At 41.1% G+C, this 20,863-nt stretch overlaps 1 protein-coding gene across 1 annotated transcript in view; it reads left to right on the top strand.

The window, feature by feature from the left end:
* Nucleotides 1–485: 485 nt before the first annotated feature.
* The window catches only part of RAPGEF2 (Rap guanine nucleotide exchange factor 2), a gene marked incomplete at both ends in the record, with an annotated part of 245,323 nt that continues 224,945 nt past the window's right edge, over nt 486–20,863 (top strand). The window contains one exon of the mRNA XM_079727404.1: nt 486–554. Within this exon, the coding sequence (XP_079583530.1) occupies nt 486–554 (69 nt within the window). The remainder of the gene's footprint in view (nt 555–20,863) is intronic.

Genomic DNA, 20,863 nt, shown 5'->3' with positions numbered 1-20,863 from the left:
CCCGGCTTCGCAGCGCTCGGACCTGAGCCGGTCCTCGGACGGCGGCCGCGGCGCCCCCGAGTGCTTCCCGGAGCCCCCGAGAGGAGGGGGCGGCCCTGCGCGCGGAGGAGCGCGAGGCCCGTGCGCCCCAGCCAATCCCTCCCCGCCGCTCGAACTCCCTAAAAATAACTCAGGCCGGCGGGGGCCGGGAGGAGCCGCCGCCGTCCCCGGGAGGAGCCGGGGAGGCGTGTCGAGCCCGGGCCCGTGGGGAGCCTTCCCGGCCGCGCGGCGCGGGGGAGGCGGAGGAAGCGGGAGCTCCCGGCAGCCGGGCGCCGCGGGGACCCTCGGGCCTCGCGCGCCCCCCGCCCCGCCGCCGCCGCGGTTTGGCTGGTTGGCCCGAGGCGGGCGGAGCGCGCAGGGCGGCGGCGGCGGCGGCGGCGGCGGCGCTGGGCCGGGAGGCGGCGGCCGAGGGCGCGGAGCAGCCCCGGCCCGGGCTGCGGGGGGAGATGGCGTCCTACGTGGATAACAGCTTCCGCCAGGCGGTGATGAAGAACCCGGCCGAGAGGACCCCCCAGGTGAGCCCCGCGTCGGCTGCGCGCTCCCTGCCCACTCCGTTCGCCCCGCGCGCCCGCGCCTCGCGTCAGGTCCCCACAGCTTCCAGGGGCTTCGCGTCTCCGCGTCTCCCCTGGCCGTCCTGGCGTTATTTCCCCCTCTCCTGGATCTCTCCTCCTTTTCGCTGCCCTCCCCGTACCGACCTGCTCCTGCGATTGCCCCGCGGGGCAGGGAGGTCTCTCCCGAGCGTTCCCTCTTCCCAGCCGCCCGCGGGGCCCGGGAGCCTCTCGGGGCGGGGGGCAGTCACCTCCCCTCGGCCGGCCCCTCCTGCCCCCCCGCCACCGGCCGCAGGCGCCCTTCCTCCCCGTGCTTGTGGCCCCTGGTACCTCCAGAGTTCTTCGGCGTTTGCAGAGGTGTAGGAGGAAACTTGCAGGGCTCTGCGGAACGCGAACCCGTGCTGGCCTTCTAAAGTAAAAGGTTGAGATGTTTGTATGTTTACTATTTTTCTTTTCCTTTTTTTTTTTTTTTTTTTGGAAAAGTGATGCCGCTTTGCAAGGAAGGGGTTGGGGGGGGGGGAGTTGAATAGCTAGGTTAGTGCTTTTAGTTTCAACTGCAGACAGAACTGCAGAGCAGGCATATTCAAATACAGCCCCGGGAAGGGCACCCTGCGGATTCTTTTGGTGTTGCACAACCTTGTCAAAATTAGATAAGTTTGTTAACCTTCATACGTTCGTTTACCTTCAGGCTTATTTTTCTCTGGCTTTAAGTAGAGGAATTGCTGATGGTGGTGGATCTGGTCGCTGAAGTTGGACTAGAGAGGCGGAAATTTTGTAAAAATGTGGTGGTTTGATTTTTTTTTGCTTTTAGCTGCTGACTGGATAATGACGCATGCTCCTAAGCGTTGGGATGGTGACTACAGGGGATCCTGCTGTCAACCGTCTTAAGACAAATAAGCCCTCCTGATCCTTGGGACCATCAGACATTTAGGATCTAATGCTTGAAAGAGTTGCTTCGCTTGTTAGGTGTTGGATGCCATCTGTTCAGAGCCAAAGGCTCTCCTCTCTGATGTTGATTGTCATTATTTAATGCGGGGAAAAGAGAATAAAATAGACGCTTCCACTGGCTGCCTTTGGACAAGGCCCAGGAATGGCACCTGGTACGGTTTTTGATTTTTCATTTTTTTTCTGATGGAGCCGGCACATCTGGGGATCGTAGGTAGATTGCACTCGTTTACCAGACTGTGGAAGATGGGTGGTAATTTTGCAAGGCAAATTCATTTCACAGTATCTCCAGAAAGTTCCTAATCCAAAGGATTACTTTATCGAAAACAAGGAAGGTCCTGCTTTTTGCTCTTGTTGCACTGCTTCTCACGTGCCTTCTGCATCTCCTGTTGGTTTTAAGTTGTCAGTCAGTCAGTCTTCTGCAGCTGAAGACGCACGTTCCCAGTCACAGTGTGATGGAAAAGCCCATTTCAGTGAAATGTTTCAATGCCTTTCAGTGTTGGAAGTGCCAAGTGAAATCACACATGCTGAGAATATTAGAACCTAGCAAGGCAGGTCAGAAAATGATGTCAGAGGCCTTTAGTGGAAATTAGAGAGCCGGGAAGTGGAATCTCCGGTTGGTTGATTAGAATAGCAATGACTCTAAACCTACTATCAGGTGGGTGGAGGGGGGTGTGTCCCCCAACGAAACTGGAAGAGACAGAGCCTCCACTGTGACCGCGTGTGGACTGTGCCAGAGAAATGAGCTGTTAAACTTCCCTGTTTACGCGCCGGTTGTGGAGAGCAGAGTGAAAACCGACCAGCACAGAACTTGGCCCGAGTCAGAAGTGGGCCAGTTGCTACTGACACCGCAACGTGACCGCTTCGCTGACCCTCTGAAAGCAGCACATTTCCCCCACCAAACCTTCATAGAACAAGTCACCTTAGAGAAGCCTACCCAACATTTGGAACATTCATAAGTGTCCACCCTATTAACACTGATGCTCCCTTGGTTATTACTAATGCAGACCTACGTGTTTATTATTTTAAAGAGAAAGTAGATGGAAATGTGAATGTTTTCCACCTTCACCCGGCTTGTCAAAAATAATTACTTTTCTGAAAGTTTGAAATTTACTCAAAAGTAAAAAAAAAAAAAAAGTTTTGGTAGCAGGTGCCTTTTCTGTTGAGTGCTTTGAGAATGCAAGGGCTGGAAGTTTTTCTGCCCTGTCTTTTCTCTTGAGTGCTCTGAGGGTCAGAAGTTTGTAATATAAAAGCAAAGTTATTAAATAAACTTGATACGGACAGACGGATATGAATTAGGAGAGTTTTGCTGTCATGCTTCCTTCTGTTTCTCAGGATAGATTTGGTGAAGGAGTTTGTATGATTCTTATGGCAGGCAAAAGAAAGGTGCCTTAAAAGAAAAGAGGAAAAAATATAAATATTTTTTGTTAAGTTCATTTTCTTCCTTTTTTCTTTTTTTTAACACTACCAACCCAGTTTGTCTCCCAAACCCTGTGAAGACGTGGTTTTGTACAAGGTCACTCAATTGCCTAGAAGTAATCGTGCTGTCACTCGTGTAACCTAAGAAGTTAGCTCCAAGAGAATCTGGGGGTGGGGAGAGCCTCAGTGCAAACACAGGACCTTTGAAGAGTGTTATGAAATTAGGAAGCTTTTCATGCCCACCTGGAAAATGGAAACCCATTTTCCCATTTATTTAGGCACGTCACTAGAGGGGGAATGGCAAGGAGAAACAAAATTGTCACTCGAATTTTTAGCTAAATCTCACATATTCATATTTAAGGGACTGTCACTATTTCACCTGATATTCTGAGAGGACAAGAAAAGCCATCTTTAATCCAATGTGTGTCCCATAGTGTGTGTCTGGAAAGTGGCTAAGTTCTAGTCAGTGGGGCACTGTATTCTCAATAACAAACTTCCTTGAAAATAAGGAGCACTAAATGTCTTATTAATATTTTTCAGTGCACCTCTGTTGAAAAACAGGACTCTTAAGTAACTGCTTTATTAAACTGTTGGGGTTTATGTCTTTAATCACTTACATGGGAAGCTTGGTCACCTAAGCAATTAAGTGAAGTGAAAGATGTAAATAAATTACAGCTTTCCCCCCAAGTCTTTAAACAATAAAATGATTTTTCTAACCCATATTATTAACTTATTGGATTCAGACCCTTTCAGATTGCTTAGGTAGAGTGTTTAAATGCCTGTGTTTAGTTTTTCAGGTGAAACATCTATTGCAGAATATTCTTCTACTTTAAAGACTTAATGTGATGTGTTTTTAGCTAGTTGTAAAAGTTACTTTTTAAAATGGTTTGTGTAAAACAGCTTCTGCCTCATCCCTTCCTAATTAATAACATTACTTTGTTCTTCACTACTGAAATTTTTTTTTTTGGCTATTATACCTTTTGATTTAGTTGCTAATTCATGAATTTGCCATTGGAGAACTCTTAACAGTACAAGACTTAATTCTTTGCAAAAGTCACTCAGTAGAATGTGTCTTGAGTCATAATGAGAGGGCTGAAAAAGTGCCTTTAGCCCAGAGAACTTTAAATTATGAGAATCTGCACAGAAGAGTATCTCTGATGAATATTTAACTTTCAAATCTAGTGGAAGAATTGTGTCTATGACAGATAAATTTTCCATCTCTTTTTTATCAGTTTATGAGCAGTCTTATATTTTCATCTGACAACTTATACTTTGATTATATTTTGGCTCATTTTGGGGCTCTAGTAATAAATAATTTGTCCCTTAAGTAGTTTTTGTTCGTAAAACACAACTAAATGGTCTGGGTGCACTTTTGAAAAGCATGTCTCACAAAGTAATGACTGGCCACAAGCAATTTAGCTTTCATAACAATGATATTTGAATTTGGAGGTTAAACAAATACACATATATTACTGAAAAACCAATTTCAAACTGTATTAGCATGTGGCTCTGAACAAGTGAGGACTTGAATTTATGGTAAAAATTATTAACATTCTTTTGCAATATTGGTGGAGACTTAGTCACCTTCAAATAACCTTTTAAACATTTAGTAATTAACAGTTCCATAATTAGCTTTGCATATCTTGGCTGAGGTTCAAAATGAATCTCTCCAACTGCAGTGCTTCGTGGTGGCTGGTGTTTAACACAGTCCTTTCCAGACCCCCCCTGGGCTTTCACAGACACTCAAAAAAAAAACCCAAAAACACAAAAAAACCAAAATTAAAAAAAAAATTAAGAGGACTTCCTGGTTGCCAACTTGCTGCAGTTTTCTTCCTCTTGAAAAAGGACGTAAAATAAAAACAAAACCAGCTATAACCTCCTAGCACTATCATTTAACTTATTTATGAAGACTCACCATGCTTTTTTTTTAAATTGAAGTATAGTTGATTTACAATGTTGTGTTAACTTCTGCTGTACAGCAAAGTGATTCAGTTAAACATATATATAAATTCTTTTTTAAAAATTCTTTTCCATTATGATTTATCATAGGATGTTGAATATAGTTCCCTGTGCTATAGAGTAGGACCTTGTTGTTTATCCATTCTCTGTGGTTTGCATCTGCGAACCCCAAATGCCCAATCCATCCCTCCCCTACCCCCCTCCACCTTGAAACAAGTCTGTTCTTTTTTAAGAAAATTTACTGTTGCCCTAAAAAAACTTTATCCAGGTGGATTTTGGGGGGAGTTAAATGAACACAATAAGGTCTGTCTTGGGTGGTGTTTGAAATTCAAGTCTTATGAAGTCATATTATGTAAAGTAATAGTGGCATATGCTTCCAACCTAAATGAGCTATTTGAAAAAAGATACAGTAACCTTTTCAGAACACAGAAAGACTATGCCTTCTTGACTCATTTGAAAACTTTTTTTTTTTAGCTTTGTTATGTATTTTGTAAGTTTTATATATAGTGAAAAGGAATTGTAATTACCTCAAAGAACTTTGATCTAGACTAGTGTAGAGTTATGGAAATGTGGCCTCTGGTGATAGTTCCTTGATATCTGTATTATATGGGCTGTTCCCTCTCCTCACCCCATTTTTGGTAACAGTTTCCTCATCTGTAAAATGTGGGTAATAGCTTCTCTTCCAGGCCTTGGGGATTCATTGAGACGTCTGTCCCTCAAGCAGCTCACCAGTCTGTCATGTCGTAAGTAGGAAGTGATTCATTAGTGCTGTGACGGCTGTCCTAGGCCAGCACTGCTGAGGTTGGGGACGTCCTAGATGGGTGTGTATTGAGTCTGGGGACTTCCTAGGTGGGTGTGTATTAAGTCTTAGGGGTGTAGAAATTCACCCATCAGTGGACCAGGAGGCTATGAAGGATTTTCCAGGCAAACCCAAGGTCATAGAAGCTGCACAGGTGGTTGTAAGGAAATAAGTGTGGACCTTTGTTCAGTGCGCCTGGAGCCAAGGGATTGAGTGGTGGATGGAAAGTGACGCTACATGTCCTGTGGAAGCTTGTGATTTGTGGAGAGTGGGAGGAGACTGGAGTTCTGTTAAAGCAGAGGTCTGACCTCCAGGGTGGAGATGGTCAAGAGCCCGAGCTACACAGCAGAGATATCCACTCTGCTGGACAGGCTGGCTGCACGTGTGCACATTCATATCAGCTGCTCATCGTGTCATGCCGTGCACACGTTTACGCCAGTGCAGCCTAATCATGTCAGTTGGCGGTGATGGCCATTTCTTAGTTCATAGGAGAAAAGTCCAAGTTGTTGAACATAATTTTCTGTATAAATTTATTTATTTATTTATATTTGGCTGTGTTGGGTCTTTGTTGCTGCGCATGCGCTTTCTGTAGTTGCGGCGAGCAGGGGCTGCTCTTCCTTGCCGGGCGTGAGCTTCTCTTGTTGTGGAACACGGGCTTCAGTAGTTGTGGCTCGCGGTCTCTAGAGCGCAGCCTCAGTAGTTGCGGCGCACGGGCTTAGTAGTTGTGGCTCGCGGGCTCTAGAGCACAGGCTCAGTAGTTGTGGCGCACGGGCTTAGTTGCTTCGCGGCATGTGGGATCTTCCCAGACCAGGGCTCGAAACCCGTGTCCCCTGCATTGGCAGGCAGATTCTTAACCACTGCGCCACCAGGGAAGTCCCCATAATTTTCTTGATTTTCAAGATTTTTTTCAACTTACACTATTTTTCCTTAAAGTTTGATGTCTTTTCCATGTCCATTCTGGAATCTAATGTGAAATAACTAATTTCTCATATCATTATGCTAAGTATATTAGTATTTCTTAATCTGTGATGATAATGGGATTTCCAGGCATTCCATCCTTTGCAAGAATTGAGGAACATCTGAATTTAAGCTCACAGTTGACTTGTGGTGGCACGAGGTAACGATTGTAGCAAGTCTGTGAGGGCAGTTCCTTATTCCCCTACATCAGTTTTTGTTTACATAAATTAATGTTGAAATGAGGAAGGAGAAGCAAGTTGTAGTACATATAATTGGTCTTTTGTAGCTTTGTCAGAGCTGGAATATATGTAATCAGTAAAAATATGTTCAGTGGTTATAGGGTCAGCCTTCATGGGGGGAAAGTAAGCTGATTGGCACATTATTATTATTTTCTTTTTTGCTTTACCTGCAAAGTTTATTGCATAGAGCACACATTTATATGAAAACGTAACAGTGTTTCAACATGCGAAATTTGTACAGAAAAATATCAGAAACACATCTGTTAGGATGACTGTCTCTGCCTTTTATATAAAAGATCTAGTGTATAAAAAGTTTTTAAATCTAAGGCACCAGGCTTTGTTCTACAAGAGATACAGTACTCTAAATAGCAAAGAACTAGGGAATCAGAAGGAATAACTACTTCCTTTTACTAATCAAAGACTGGTGGCTGCAAAGGAACACAGGCCTGCTTCAAACTATTTGTGATTCACCAGAAATCTCATTAGCATTAGGACAACTAATTTGAGTTCAAGTTTTAGTCAATGGTTTAAGCAGGATTCAATGGATTTCAGGAAACATATATCCTGTGTACACGTGTGTGCGTGTACACATGTGTGGCACGTTATTTTGACTGTTAGAATGTTTATCTTTTCAGGAAAAAACCGCCTCTGGTCTCACTTGCTAACTAACTAGGACTTACTGCACTGTTACCAAGTATGTGTTTCCTGCTGTATTCAGGTGTTTTCTTCTTCAGTCAGTGGGGGTGGTCGGTGGTGGCCGGGTTAGTTTTTGTAGAGCAGGAGGTTTAGTGCGTTTTAGAGTCTCTTGGTATCACCATTTATTTTTGTGCTTTCACCTCCATTAGGCAGTAAAAAGTGTTTTGGAGGGGTTGGTGTGACTTGAAAAAGGACCTTGTTTTGTTGTTGGTACTAAAACCCTCTTCCCGCAGTTCTCATTGCTTGCCTCCTGCACATTGAAAATGATCTAGAACTTTTCAGATATTTAATATGAGTCAAATGAATTGAAATCAGATTTTACATGTTGACCCTGTTAACTGCTGGTAGTTCAGTTGACAAACCGACAGTTACTGGCCCTTGGCAACTTTGTGTTCTTCTGCAGCTGGTGGTATTTGTCCCTCCCAACATAAAAGCTAATCGGAAAAGAAGAGACCCTGAAGAAGAATTAGCTGTTGGTGGGTTAGTCTAGAGAGGCCTGGTAGTAACTTTCCTAGAAGCCAGCTAGCAGTTGGTGGATCTGAGGGGTTGGGGCACGATGGTGATTATCTTATCTATCCTGAGTATTCACACTAGAGTTGAAACGCATTATCTTTTTTAAAAAACTTTTTTTAGTTTGAGATAATTGTAGATTCACACGCAATTGTAAGAAATAATGCAGAGATCCTGTGAACCTTTTACCCAGTTTTTTCCATTACAAATATCTTGCAAAACTGTAGCGTAATATCATAATGAGGATATTGACATTGATAAAGTCTAGATGCAGAAGAATTCCATCACCACAGAATTCCTCTTGTTGCCTATTTATTTATTTATTTATTTATTTATTTATTTATTTATTTATTTATTTATTTTGCGGTACGCGGGCCTCTCACTGCTGTGGCCTCTCCCGCTGCAGACGCGTAGGCTCAGCGGCCATGGCTCATGGACCCAGCCGCTCCGCGGCATGTGGGATCTTCCCGGGGCACGAACCCGTGTCCCCTGCATCGGCAGGCGGACTCTCAACCACTTGCGCCACCAGGGAAGCCCTTGTTGCCTTTTTATAGACACAATTACTCCGCAACTCTACCTCTGGGGAGGACTAATCTCTGCTCCATTGCTATAGTTTTGTTATTTCAAGAATGTTATGTAAATGGAATCGTACACTATTTGATCTTTTGGATTGGCTTTTTTCACTCCGCATAATTATGGCTTCTTACCTTTTGGCTAAAATGAATGTATCTACTATTGTCTCTGAGTGGTTTGGGCTGTGTTCTTGAAATACCAAAATTATTTGGGAATGGGGGTGGCACAAGGTTAGGTGGATTTAAACAGTGACAATGATGAGAAAATTCGATAATAATATGTATAAAATAAAGACCAAAGATCATTAGGTCTTGGATGAGCAAGAGTTGTGGGAGTATAACACATTGGGGATATTTCAGTATATATAGTTTTCTTCCATAAATTTTGTTGTTGTTGTTCATGATGTAAGTGGTAAAGGTAGTGTTACCATCTATCATCCCTCATTCAAAGAAATTACCTGATCTTCCCCAACTGAAGTGGCGTTTTACAATTCAGAAGGAAGTCTAGTGAGTGTATTTACAAAGGAGTCCCAGTGGAACAATTTGAACAACAAAATAAAGAAGGATTATAGCCTCTAGGGGAAAAAATATCCATGAGCTCATGCCAATATAAGTAAATTATCCAATAAATAAATAGGGGAGAAGAGACAGCTCTTTGTTATGGTAGAATTCCAATAAAAAATGTAGAAGGTATGATGGAAATGGAAAATCACCAGTAGGCAAACCTCACAGTGATAATTGTTGCAAACAAGAATCAGTAGGTGCCAGAATTAGTGGGTGAGAGTATGATGAGAAATGTATATATCAGCTATCAGAATATTTGCATAGTCTCAGAGTGTCTCCCCCACCAGATTAAGTAATTAATTACAAAGGGGGGAATCAGTACTTTTAAAGTGAAGAAAACTAGCAGACACCAACTTAACTAGATGATCAAAGTTATGTCACAAGGCATATCAACATCATGATGCACTGAGAAGGGCGCCTCTGAGGTGGTATTCTCACTAAAAAACCCTTCAACTTAAGTGTCAGAAAACACTAGACAAACTTAATTTTAGGACATGCTACAAAATGGCTAGTACTCAGAAGTGCTCACCTTATGAAAGGATGGAGTGCTGAAAGAGTCACAGATTGGAGGAGACTAAGGAAGCATGATAACCAAATGAGCTGTGAGATTCTGGATTAGGTCCTGGACCAGAAAATAAACGTTGGGACAGCTGTTGGATTTGAATAGATAGTTTTACTGCGGTTATTTCGGATGATGAATTGTGGCAGGCTAGATGAAGAGTCTGTGGGATCTCTGAACTACTTTTTTTTTTTTTTAACTTCTTTTAGTCTAAAGTTATTTCAAAATTAAAAGTAAAAAAAAACCAAACAAACCCAGCTTTTGGAGTTTTATTGTGACTCTGACAAGGGGCCACCAAATTAAGATATTTTTGAAAATAATCTTTTTCCTGATTTAATCTTAATGAAGAGCTCAGTACCTTTCAGCTAAATATTTTGCGTACATTGGACCATTAGTGACATGGCTGAAGCAATATATTAGAGGAAACTTACATACACACAGACAAGCTTATAAATAAATGGACAAGAAGAGCTAAAATAATAACATTTAACTCACCTTTATTCCTACCTGAATTTTGTAGATATTCACATAAAAATGTAGTGTATTTTACCAGGTGTGAAGGTTTCATGATCCTGAATGTAAGTAAATGGGAATATTTGGTATTAGAAAAAAATGTGTAGGAGATAAAATGAAGCACGGTAGAAAAGAAATTGTGGTGGTAGTTTAAGGAAGTCAGTCTAGGTGGAATCAAGTTTGTAGGGTCTCCCTCCTTTTCCTTTTCTGTGAACTTAACAAGTCTTTCAATTGTTACTTTTGGTAGGAGTGAAGGGGTGGAAGGGATGGAAGGGGATGGCAGGGTGTGTTGAAGGAGGCTGGTCGGAGGCATTATTACAGCTGCAGATGGGGAGACCTAAGCTGTGTGTGCAGCATTTCGTTAGAAGCAGTTCAAGGTAGAAATATCTCTACAAACCTTTTTTCCATATATATATATATATATATAAATGCCTTTGCATTTCAATTATAAAGCCAACTGCCCGCCCCACTCCTCCCATAGCCACCTACCGTTCTTTTTTTGTGTGTGGTAGATTCTGAAGAATGCATGTTGTTTCCGCATAGTGTGTACTTTTTTCCCCTGTAACTGAAATTGGTACCGGAAGATTGGATTAAAAAAATCTGGGCCCTAACATTTGAGATAACAACAAATAAAATGTAAGCTGGGAGGTATTTAGTATTTTCAATTATAAAGATAAAAACCATTTGTTTTCTATATTTTAATGTATTTTTTTTCTGTTTGATGTTTTCAGTAATAAATTGCATTTGCGGGCACAAGTGGAAAAGAAAAGAGCTGGCCAGGCTTTGAAGTAACTAAAATCTTATAAAATAAAAAAAGTGAAAATGTGTAGGTGTCGATGAACACTTCAACATCTGTCCAGTTGTTCTGTATATTAGTAACTATTTGAAGTCTTCAAGACAATACATTTCTGATTTCTTCCGTAAGCTACATTATGTAGCCTTGCAAACTCCCATTTTCTTTTAGGCACACTCAAATTCTTTAGAAAATTCTTGGTCAAATTGTTGGAAATATTTGGCTAAGTTACATTATATAGTTACGGTATTAAGAAACTGCTTGATCAGATTTATACATTTGCAAACAACTAGAGATGAATTTTGAAAACTCATGAGTTAAAGAAATTGAAATACAGTAGCATGAAATGCCAGGAATTGAGGTGAAGAGAGTTTGACTGCATTTCAGTTTTTTCTAGTCTTCATTCGTGTCGGCTCCCCTTACTTTTGTAAGAGCTGGAATAAAACAAGGGGCAAGCTAGCTTTAGGGGCAGATGTTATCACGCGCTGCCTTGCGCCTTCAATTTGGGAAAACACAAGACTTCTTTTAGAGGCAGGCAGTGTATGCAGAGACCCACAAGTTCTTTTTTTTTTTTTTTTTAGTTTATTCTGGTTGCGTTGGGTCTTCGTTGCTGCACACGGGCTTTCTCTAGTTGCGGCGAGCGCGGGCTACTCTTCGTTGCGGTGCGCGGGCTTCTCACTGCGGTGGCTTCTCTTGTTGCGAAGCACGGGTTCTAGGCGCACAGGCTTCAGTAGTTGTGGGTCGTGGGCTCAGTAGTTGTGGCACGCGGGCTCAGTAGTTGTGGTTTGCGGTCTCTAGAGCGCAGCCTCAGTAGTTGTGGCGCACGGGCTTAGCTGCTCCGCGGCATGTGGGATCTTCCCGGACCAGGGCTCGAACCCGTGTCCCCTACATTGGCAGGCGGATTCTTAACCACTGCACCACCAGGGAAGTCCTGACCCACAAGTTCTTTATCCCCAAATATGAATCTCCAAACCTAACGTCATCTGAGACGTAAGTTGGAATGGGTGAGAATTCCTATCTTGATTCCATTTTCTCTGGTGTGGTTTAAATCTTCATCAGTTAGAGGAAGCTCTGTGTCTGTGGGGGGGAGGGGCAGCATGGCAAAATCATTTCACTTTAAAAGTCCTTGTTCCCACTCGATATATTGTGGGATGGCTGTTTTCCTCTGTAGTTATACATTTGTATCTTTAAGTCTGAGTTTACTTAGTGTATTTCCTTTATCTAACCTGGTGGTTATGACCCTGGACTTTGGTGTCCAGACCACAGACTGCTTTGTGACCTGGGCAGGTTACTTAACTTCAGTGGGTCTCAGGCTTTTGGATTTCAGGGACTTTTAAAAATCATAAAACTCTGGGGTCCTGATATTGATTTGTCACCTATTTATTTTGCCAAGTCAGCATGTTAAAATGAATGTAATGTAATGTAAATGTAAAATGAATGTAAACTCTCCACTATTCTCATTTCATAAAAGAAAGGACATTTTAATATCATAAAAATAGGTCACAATCTCAGAATAAATAAATTTAGCTCTGTTTCACCATACTGTTCTGTTTTTGTCAAGGATTCTTAAAATTTTACCGTGGGTGACTGTGGTAATATTACCAACCTCAAATGGTTGTAAAGGTTAAATATGTTCTTGTACATTTAAGTTCTTTAACAGTCTCTGGCTGGAGTGTTTAATATTTATTAAATTATTATTTTTCAGTAGTTGGTATTCATTTATCCCTTCGGTAATATTTCATCATTCGTATATTTTGTGATGAATTCTCCAAAGTGGTTTATAATATAGGTATTTGATAGACTTGATTGTGTTGGGGTTGCATTAGTCTGCAGGTTGTCAAAAACTGCACACATGGAGGCTTAACGATGGGCTTATTTTTCTCACATAATAAGAAATCTGAAGTTAGGCAGTGCAGGCTTGATACAGAGGTTCAAGGATGTCATTAAGGAAACCAGCTCATTCTACTTAGCAAGTGATTTTGGTTTTCAAAGTCCCAAGATGATGGCTGCACCCCAAGCAGGAGAGAAGGGAGGAGGCTGAGAGTGTTTTTCTCGGTAAGAGTTGGTGTTTTTGGAGGAAAGCCCTCTCCAGGTACTTGTCCTTGGCCAGAGCTCGGTCACCTGGCTACTCCTAGTTGCAAAAGTGGCTGGAAATGTGAGGATTTTGCTTTTAAGCCTCGATATTGCAGAAAGGCAGGAAAGAAGGAGATTAGGATAAGTGCTGTGAGCCCATAGTATTTGCCCAACTTACTTTGCATAGGGAACAGATGATTGTAATAAGTTTATGTGGCGATTCTCAGGAGACCTCTTTGAAAGCCTTACTTTCAGAGGTCTTGCAGTAAGGTATAGAGCTACATTACTGTAGCCACAGTTTTGGAGTCATATAGATATATTCAGCTTCTTAGTTCACTTATTAGATGTATGACTATTAATTTTCTGAAGCACAGTCTCATTTGAAAATAGAGGTAAAAATAACATTGCGTGAACATTATATATAAATATAACAGTGTAACTTTCAAATATAAATATTTCTAAATGGTAGCTATTGATTTAAAGTAAAACATAGGTTTATATTTTATAAATTCTCTTTGCTTCAGTTTTACTCTATTTTAAAATTTTATTTCATTTCTTATGTGCTCCAGTTTTGTGTTCTGATATTTCTGTGTGTAGTAATACTTTGTCATTTTTCTGGGACTTTTAAGTTTTCAATTTAATTGTCATTCCTCCCACAGGCTGAATCATCATCATTTTATAAGTAAATATACTTTTGTATATAAAGTATTTGTGAACGATAGCTGTTTAGAGTTTTCTGTAATTAGTTGAATTCATACTTGTATCATAAACTTATGTCTTTGAGAAAAGTGGTTTCATATTGAATGTTATACAAGGCTAGCTTTGATATTAAAACTTTAAGTATGCCCTGTGTCCTTCCTTAGAGCATTCGTTATGTTTAATTACGGGCTTTTTATGATAGCAGTCAAGATTTAAGTAGATTAACTGCTCTTATGTGTAGTGGGGTCAGTTAAACCACTTACTGTCAGAAACTAATGGCTAGAAATGTTATTGGAAAGAGTCGGGGTATTTGCCGTTTTAAAACATTCTGTGTTTTTTTGTAGGTTGTTTTTTGGGGGGGGTGCTGGGGGCTAAAATATGCCTGAATTTGGAGTCTTAAGTTAGGACCTCGATTTCATTTAGAATGGATTAACTTGCGAGGTGTCTGTCTGCCTCACTAGAGAGCTTACTGGGCTGGGACTTGCTATTCATCTTTAAAGCTCATGACTTGGACGCACAGCATAGCACAGAACCTGAGCTAATAAATGTTGGTTAATGACTAGATCTTTTTTTTTTTTTCCTGAGAATTTGAGATACAGCAGAAAAAGTAATTATATACTTCCACATTAATAGCGAATTGGATGAAAGCTGAAAGGAGCAGTAATTTTTGGTTCAGTTTCTGTCACACTGAAGTCCTCCTTTATGGAAACGTGTAACTTTGTGGAACAAAGTTGTTTTTCTTGAGTATCAGACAGTTACCTCCGCATAAGTTTAATCACTTTGGTGCTGGTATTTTGAACTGTTATTTATGTGATACTTCACTGTCATTTAACAGAGTGTATAAATTCTTCCTCTGAGCTCCTGTGACACCTTTGTTCTATGCAGTACCTTTTTGAAAAAAAATTTTTTTTCTTAATTTATCTATCTATTTATCTATTTATGGCTGTGTCAGGTCTTAGTTGTGATGTGCAGGCTCTTGTAGTTGCAGCACACGGGCTTCTCTCTAGTTGTGGCACATGGGCTTAGTTGCTCCGTGGCATGTGGGATCTCAGTTCCCCGACCAGGGCTTGAACCGCATCCCCTGCATTGGAAGGTGGATTATTAACCGCTGGACCACCAGGGAAGTCCCTGCAGTACCTTTTTTTTTTTTTTACTTTGAGATTTTTGACTATGGTGAGGGACAGCAGTTGAAATTAATGACAGACTTAAATTATAAAATTAAATTGAATTCTAGTATTTAGAACTAATTTTCTGATTAACTGTTACTAAGTAGAGACCTTAGCCTTGACCCGTTTTAATAGACATGACTATATAGATTGTAGAATGATTTACATGCAAATATAGTAACTTCTTGAGGGGTGGTTTCTGAAACAGGTTAAATATGCTCCACTGAAGTCTTATTGATTATATATAAAACTTTAGAAAAGAGTAAGCTGTAATAAAATTCATTCTGGGTAAAATTTTTACAGATTTGTAGCAAAAAACATCTTAATTAAATACATGTATAGAGTAGAATCTAACTTCATTGTTTTCTACTTTTCACCCGTACTTTGTAATTTTTAATTTTGTCATGTAACATTCTTCTTTATGGAAGGGAATAGTGTGATTTGTGGAGCATCTGAAAGGCCTGTAATTCATAGACTGCTTCCCTCACCTGATGATGCCTGAAGGGAGAGACCTTGAGGAAAACAGATTGGTCAGTATTGGTTCTTGGTACTGAGTGGAACCTTAGAAGCAGGTGACTGGTGATTTTGTCGTTGTCTCACAGACCTGGAGGCTTTTCAGGGGCCTTTGGGGAGTCCTGGAAGTCTAGCCTAGCCTCCACCGTTAATTTTTATTAGAAAAAGGAGATTTACTACTAAAAAAAATGTTGAAAATTCCTGATCTAGTTTGAGACTCCTGAGTAGAGGAAATAAATACCCAGAGTAGTTGGTGAATTTCCCCATGCAACAGAGACAGAGCCAGCAAACTGTTGAAACTTTAATCCCCTAGATCAGGGGTGAGCAAACTGTAGCCCTTGGGCCAAATCCAGCCCATAGCCAGGTTTTGTATATAAAGTTTTATTGGGACACAGCCAAGCTCATTCTTTACGAGTTGTCTGTGGCTGCTTTCATGCTACAGAGACTGAGTATGGCCTGCAGAGCCTAAAACATTTGCTGTCTGGGTCTTTACAGCAAGTTTGTCCTTTGCCTTAGACTCTCATTTCTGAGAGCTTCCAACTGATTTCAGGGCTCAAGGATTTAATCCGTCTTTTATAATTGCAAGTCTGTAATCATTTTACTGAGGAGTTATCTTTACACAGAAAGGAATGAAGCGGAGGGGACTCGGCTCAGCCTAGTTTCACTGTTATTTAAATGCTGCAAAAACAAAGCTATTTTGTCAATTTCAATTATTTATTTTCTTTCTAGGTGTAGGCAAAGGAGGACTAGGACTTTTAGTCATTCTAATAAAGTATCTCCTGGTGCTCTTTACAAATACACTCTGAAAGGAGAATTCCACAATAGCATTAACATAACTATTCATAAAAGTCTTAAAGGCACTGCGTATAATATGTATTCTTTATTATTGTTCATCTGTTAATATTCATCCAATATTGTTTTTCTGAGTCACACAACTTTGCTCCCAGGAAGGACATATTTTTGTATAGGTTGTTGTCATCAGTTTTCCAGCCTAACTTTATTGAAACTGTGTCTGTGATCTTTTTCTAGGTTTTTAAGAAATCTGGAGTTACATGAGAAGTTTTAAGAAAAATCCTCTTCCTGAATTAGGCTTTTGTTATTAAAACAAAACAAAACTGAATTATTTAAGCCCATCAGATATACCAGGTCCCAGTCCCTGGCACATGCTGCGTGCTCTGCTTAATTAATCAACTTTGCATTGTGCTCAAAGATACCCTCATTTCCATTGAGTTTGCAATCAATAATGATTTTACTGCTACTTTACTTTTAAAAAATGATTGTAGGAATATTATCTAAACCTTTAAATTGGATTCAGAGATAAAACTCCTTTTTTTTTTTTTTCTCGGTATGCGGGGCTCTCACTGTTGTGGCCTCTCCCGTTGCGGAGCACAGGCTCCGGATGTGCAGGCTCAGCGGCCATGGCTCACGGGCCCAGCCGCTCCATGGCATGTGGGATCTTCCCGGACGGGGGCACGAACCCGCGTCCCCTGCATCGGCAGGCGGACTCTCAACCGCTGCGCCACCAGGGAAGCCCAAAACTCCTTAACTTTTTATGATGTTGTTTACCTTTCTCTGTCTTGCATCCAAACAGAAACTTGCATGAGTTGATAATCTTTCCTCTTCCCAGTGTGCTGCAGAGTTGTCCTCAGTAGCTGTTACTTCTTGGCAATCACAAAAATAACCATTAGTTAACAGATGATAACTTGTACATCTATGGTAATTAATTATATCAATGTGAGTAAAGAAAAGAGACTATTCCAGTGAGACTTTGGGGGTTAGAAGTGAAATTACTTAGTTGAAAGGATGTGCTTACATCATAGTTTAAGAGGGAAACACTGACCACTCCAAAATTGCAACAGTCTTGCCAGTGTTCAGCGAGACTTTGTAGAAAATACTAATGAAAACCTATTACACTGTATCATTATATACAGTATCAGAACTCCTCACTCCCAAATAGAAATGCTCCTAGTGTTTACTCTCCTTCCTTCCTTATCCTTAGAAGATAATCGATTTTCATACTGTCAGATGTCACCTCAGTTGTCTATGAAAACAAAACAGTTTGTTAATGTGGTCTCCTGGAAAGGACTGAAAACGAATTTAAAACATCAGGCATGGGGCTTCCCTGGTGGCGCAGTGGTTGAGAGTCCGCCTGCCGATGCAGGGGACAGGGGTTCGTGCCCCGGTCCGGGAAGATCCCACATGCCGCGGAGCGGCTGGGCCCATGAGCCATGGCCGCTGAGTCTGCGCGTCCGGAGCCTGTGCTCGGCAAGGGAGAGGCCACAACGGTGAGAGCCCCGCGTACCGCGAAAAAAGAAGAAAAAAGAAAACTTCAGGCATGTTGTACAGTATTTTGAATATTTCTATTTGTGATTTTTTTTTTTAAGGAAGAGAGTAGATGTTAAACATATTGAATCAATTTTTAGGAAAACAATATTTACCTTCAAATTGGTTGCAAGAAAATACAAAACAGCATGGGGGAAAGAGAAAAGAAACTAGCATCTCCTAGATTTCTTTGAAAGTCTGGTAGAAAGCACACCATACTTCTCATCAAGCTGGGTGAAATTTTTTAGAAGTGAGAAGAAAGAACTCACCCATAACTTAAAATCTGGCCTTTTGTATATCTTACAGTTTTCTTTATATTTTCAATAGGTTAAATGACTTAAAAATATATTTATTTATTTATTTGGTTGGTTGGGCCGGGTTTTAGTTGAGGCAGGCAGGTTCCTTAGTTGTGGCTCCTGGGCTCCTTAGTTGTGGCTCCTGGGCTCCTTAGTTGTGGCTCACAAGCTCCTTAGTTGCAGCACATGGGCTCCTTAGTTGTGGCATGCGAACTCTTAGTTGCAGCATGCATGTGGGATCTAGTTCCCTGACCAGGGATTGAACCTGGGCCGCCTGCATTGAGAGCTGGGAGTCTTATCCACTGCGCCACCAGGGGAGTCCCGGTTAAATGACTTTTATTGTAAAATGTCATTTACTCTCTCTTGTCCAAGGATTAAAAAAAAAAGTGGCTACTCTCTATCAGCTTTTTCAGAAGATTATAAGAATTTCTCAGAATTTTCTTAATTTAGTAGACAAACACGCCCCTCTGCTGATTGTGAAAATGAGCACATTAAAAAATGTTTATAGGAACCCGTGCTTATCCTTCCCCTCTGCTTTTGCGCTAGGTCCTAATTTACGTTTCCCTTCATTTTTACTTTTCTCAGTTGATTATAAGATCAAGAGTACAGGAAAAGAAATGCTGCTGTGGATCTATTTATTTAGGGGTGGTATGTCAGAGGAAAAAAACCTAAGGCCTCGTTTCTCATCATCAAGTAGAACCCATTTGTGTGGATGGTGATTTCCAAGCGTGATACTTGTAACCACAAAGAACAATAATCTTGCATTATCTTCTGGGTAAACTGCTCCTGTGTTTTGAATTAATTTTGTAAAAAGCTAACCATGGAGTTTGGGAAAGAAAATTCGTTTATTTTTCTTCGTAGATCTTCTTTTCATTCTCACTGCCCTCATTCTCAGGCCCTTGTCCGTGTCCCACAAGCAAAGCTTTGGATTCCTCCCTTTTTACCCAGGCTAGTCACACTTTATTCCACACTGTTCTCCTTCCTTCAGACCTATCCTGGGTATTTTATTATTATTATTTTTTAAAATAAATTTATTTATTTTTATTATTTATTTATTTATTTATTTAGGCTGCCTTGGGTCTTTGTTGCTGCACGCGGGCTTTCTCTAGTTGTGGCAAGAGGGGGCTACTCTCCGTTGCGGTGCGCAGGCTTCTCATTGCGGTGGCTTCTCTTGTTGCAGACCACACGGGCTCTAGGTGCACGGGCTTCAGTAGTTGCGGCATGTGAGCTCCGTAATTGTGGCTCATGGGCTCTAGAGCGCAGGCTCAGTAGTTGTGGCACACCGGCTTAGTTGCTCCGCGGCACGTGGGATCTTCCCGGACCAGGGTTCGAACCCATGTCCCCTGAATTGGCAGGCAGATTCTTAACCACTGCGCCACCAGGGAAGTCCCATATCCTGGGTATTTTAAAAGGACTAACTTAAATGTTTCCTCCTCCATAAAGAGTTTTTCTGGTCACTTGAGCTAGAGATTGAATTTTTCTTTATGGGATTTTTACTGTTTTTAACTAGCACTTCTCTGTAAGGCATTTATCCTCTGGTAATTATTTCATAATTATTAGGACTACACATCTTATCTCCTATTTTATTTATTTTTTTATTGAGGTAAAATTGGATATAACATTGTATAAATTTCAGGTGTACAACATCACTAAGACCAGTGTCAGGGAGGTTGCCCCCTGTGTTTCCTTCTCGGAATTTATGGTTTTTAGGTCCTACATTCAAGTCTTTAGTCTATTTTCAGTTAATTTTTGTGTGTGGTGAAAGATAATGGTCTTGTTTCATTCTTTTACATGTGGTTGTCCAGCTTTCCCAGCACCATTTATTGAAGAGACTGAAACCTGAATTTCAATTTGATATTTGTTTACACACAAAGCGATCACCACTGTAAGTCTAGTTACCATCCATCACCATATAGTTGACCCCCTGCACCCATTCCCCCACCCACCCCCCCACCTCCCTTCCACTCTGGTAACTACCAGTCTGTTCGCTGTATCTGTGAGTTTGTCTTTGTTCTGTTTTATTTGTTCATTCTTTTTTAAGATTTCACATATAAGTGAAATCATATGGTGTTTGTCTTTCTATATCTGACTTATTTCAGTTAGTATGATACCCTCATGGTCCATCTGTGTTGTCACAGATAGCAAGATTTCATTCTTTTTTATGGCTGAGTAATATTCTATAGTGTATATAGTGTTTGTAGTGTATACACACACACACACACGACTTATTTATCCATTCATCCATTGGTGGACACTTAGGTTGTTTCTGCGTCTTGACTATTGTAAATAGTGCTGCAGTGACCACAGGGGTGCATGTATCTTTTCAAATTAGTGTTTTCATATTCTTCAGATAAATACCCGGGAGTGGAATAGCTGATCATATGGTAGTTCCAATCTGAATTTTTCCATGAATCTCCATATTTTTCTCCACAGTGGCTGTACCAATCTACATTCCCATCAACAGTGCATGAGGGTTCCCTTTTCTCCACATCCTTGCTAACACTTATTTGCTGTCTTCTTGATGATAGCCATTCTGACCCGTGTGAGGTGGTATCTCATTGTGGTTTTGATTTGCATTTCCCTGATGATTAGTGTTGTTGATTATCTTTTCACGTGCCTGTTGGCCATCTGTTTGTCTTCTTTGGAGAAATGTCTGTTCAATCCTCTGCTGATTTTTCAATC

The sequence above is a fragment of the Hyperoodon ampullatus genome, assembly GCF_949752795.1.
Source record: "Hyperoodon ampullatus genome assembly, chromosome: 1".
Taxonomy (NCBI): domain Eukaryota; kingdom Metazoa; phylum Chordata; class Mammalia; order Artiodactyla; family Ziphiidae; genus Hyperoodon; species Hyperoodon ampullatus.
This window is presented reverse-complemented; position numbering and strand designations above follow the sequence as displayed.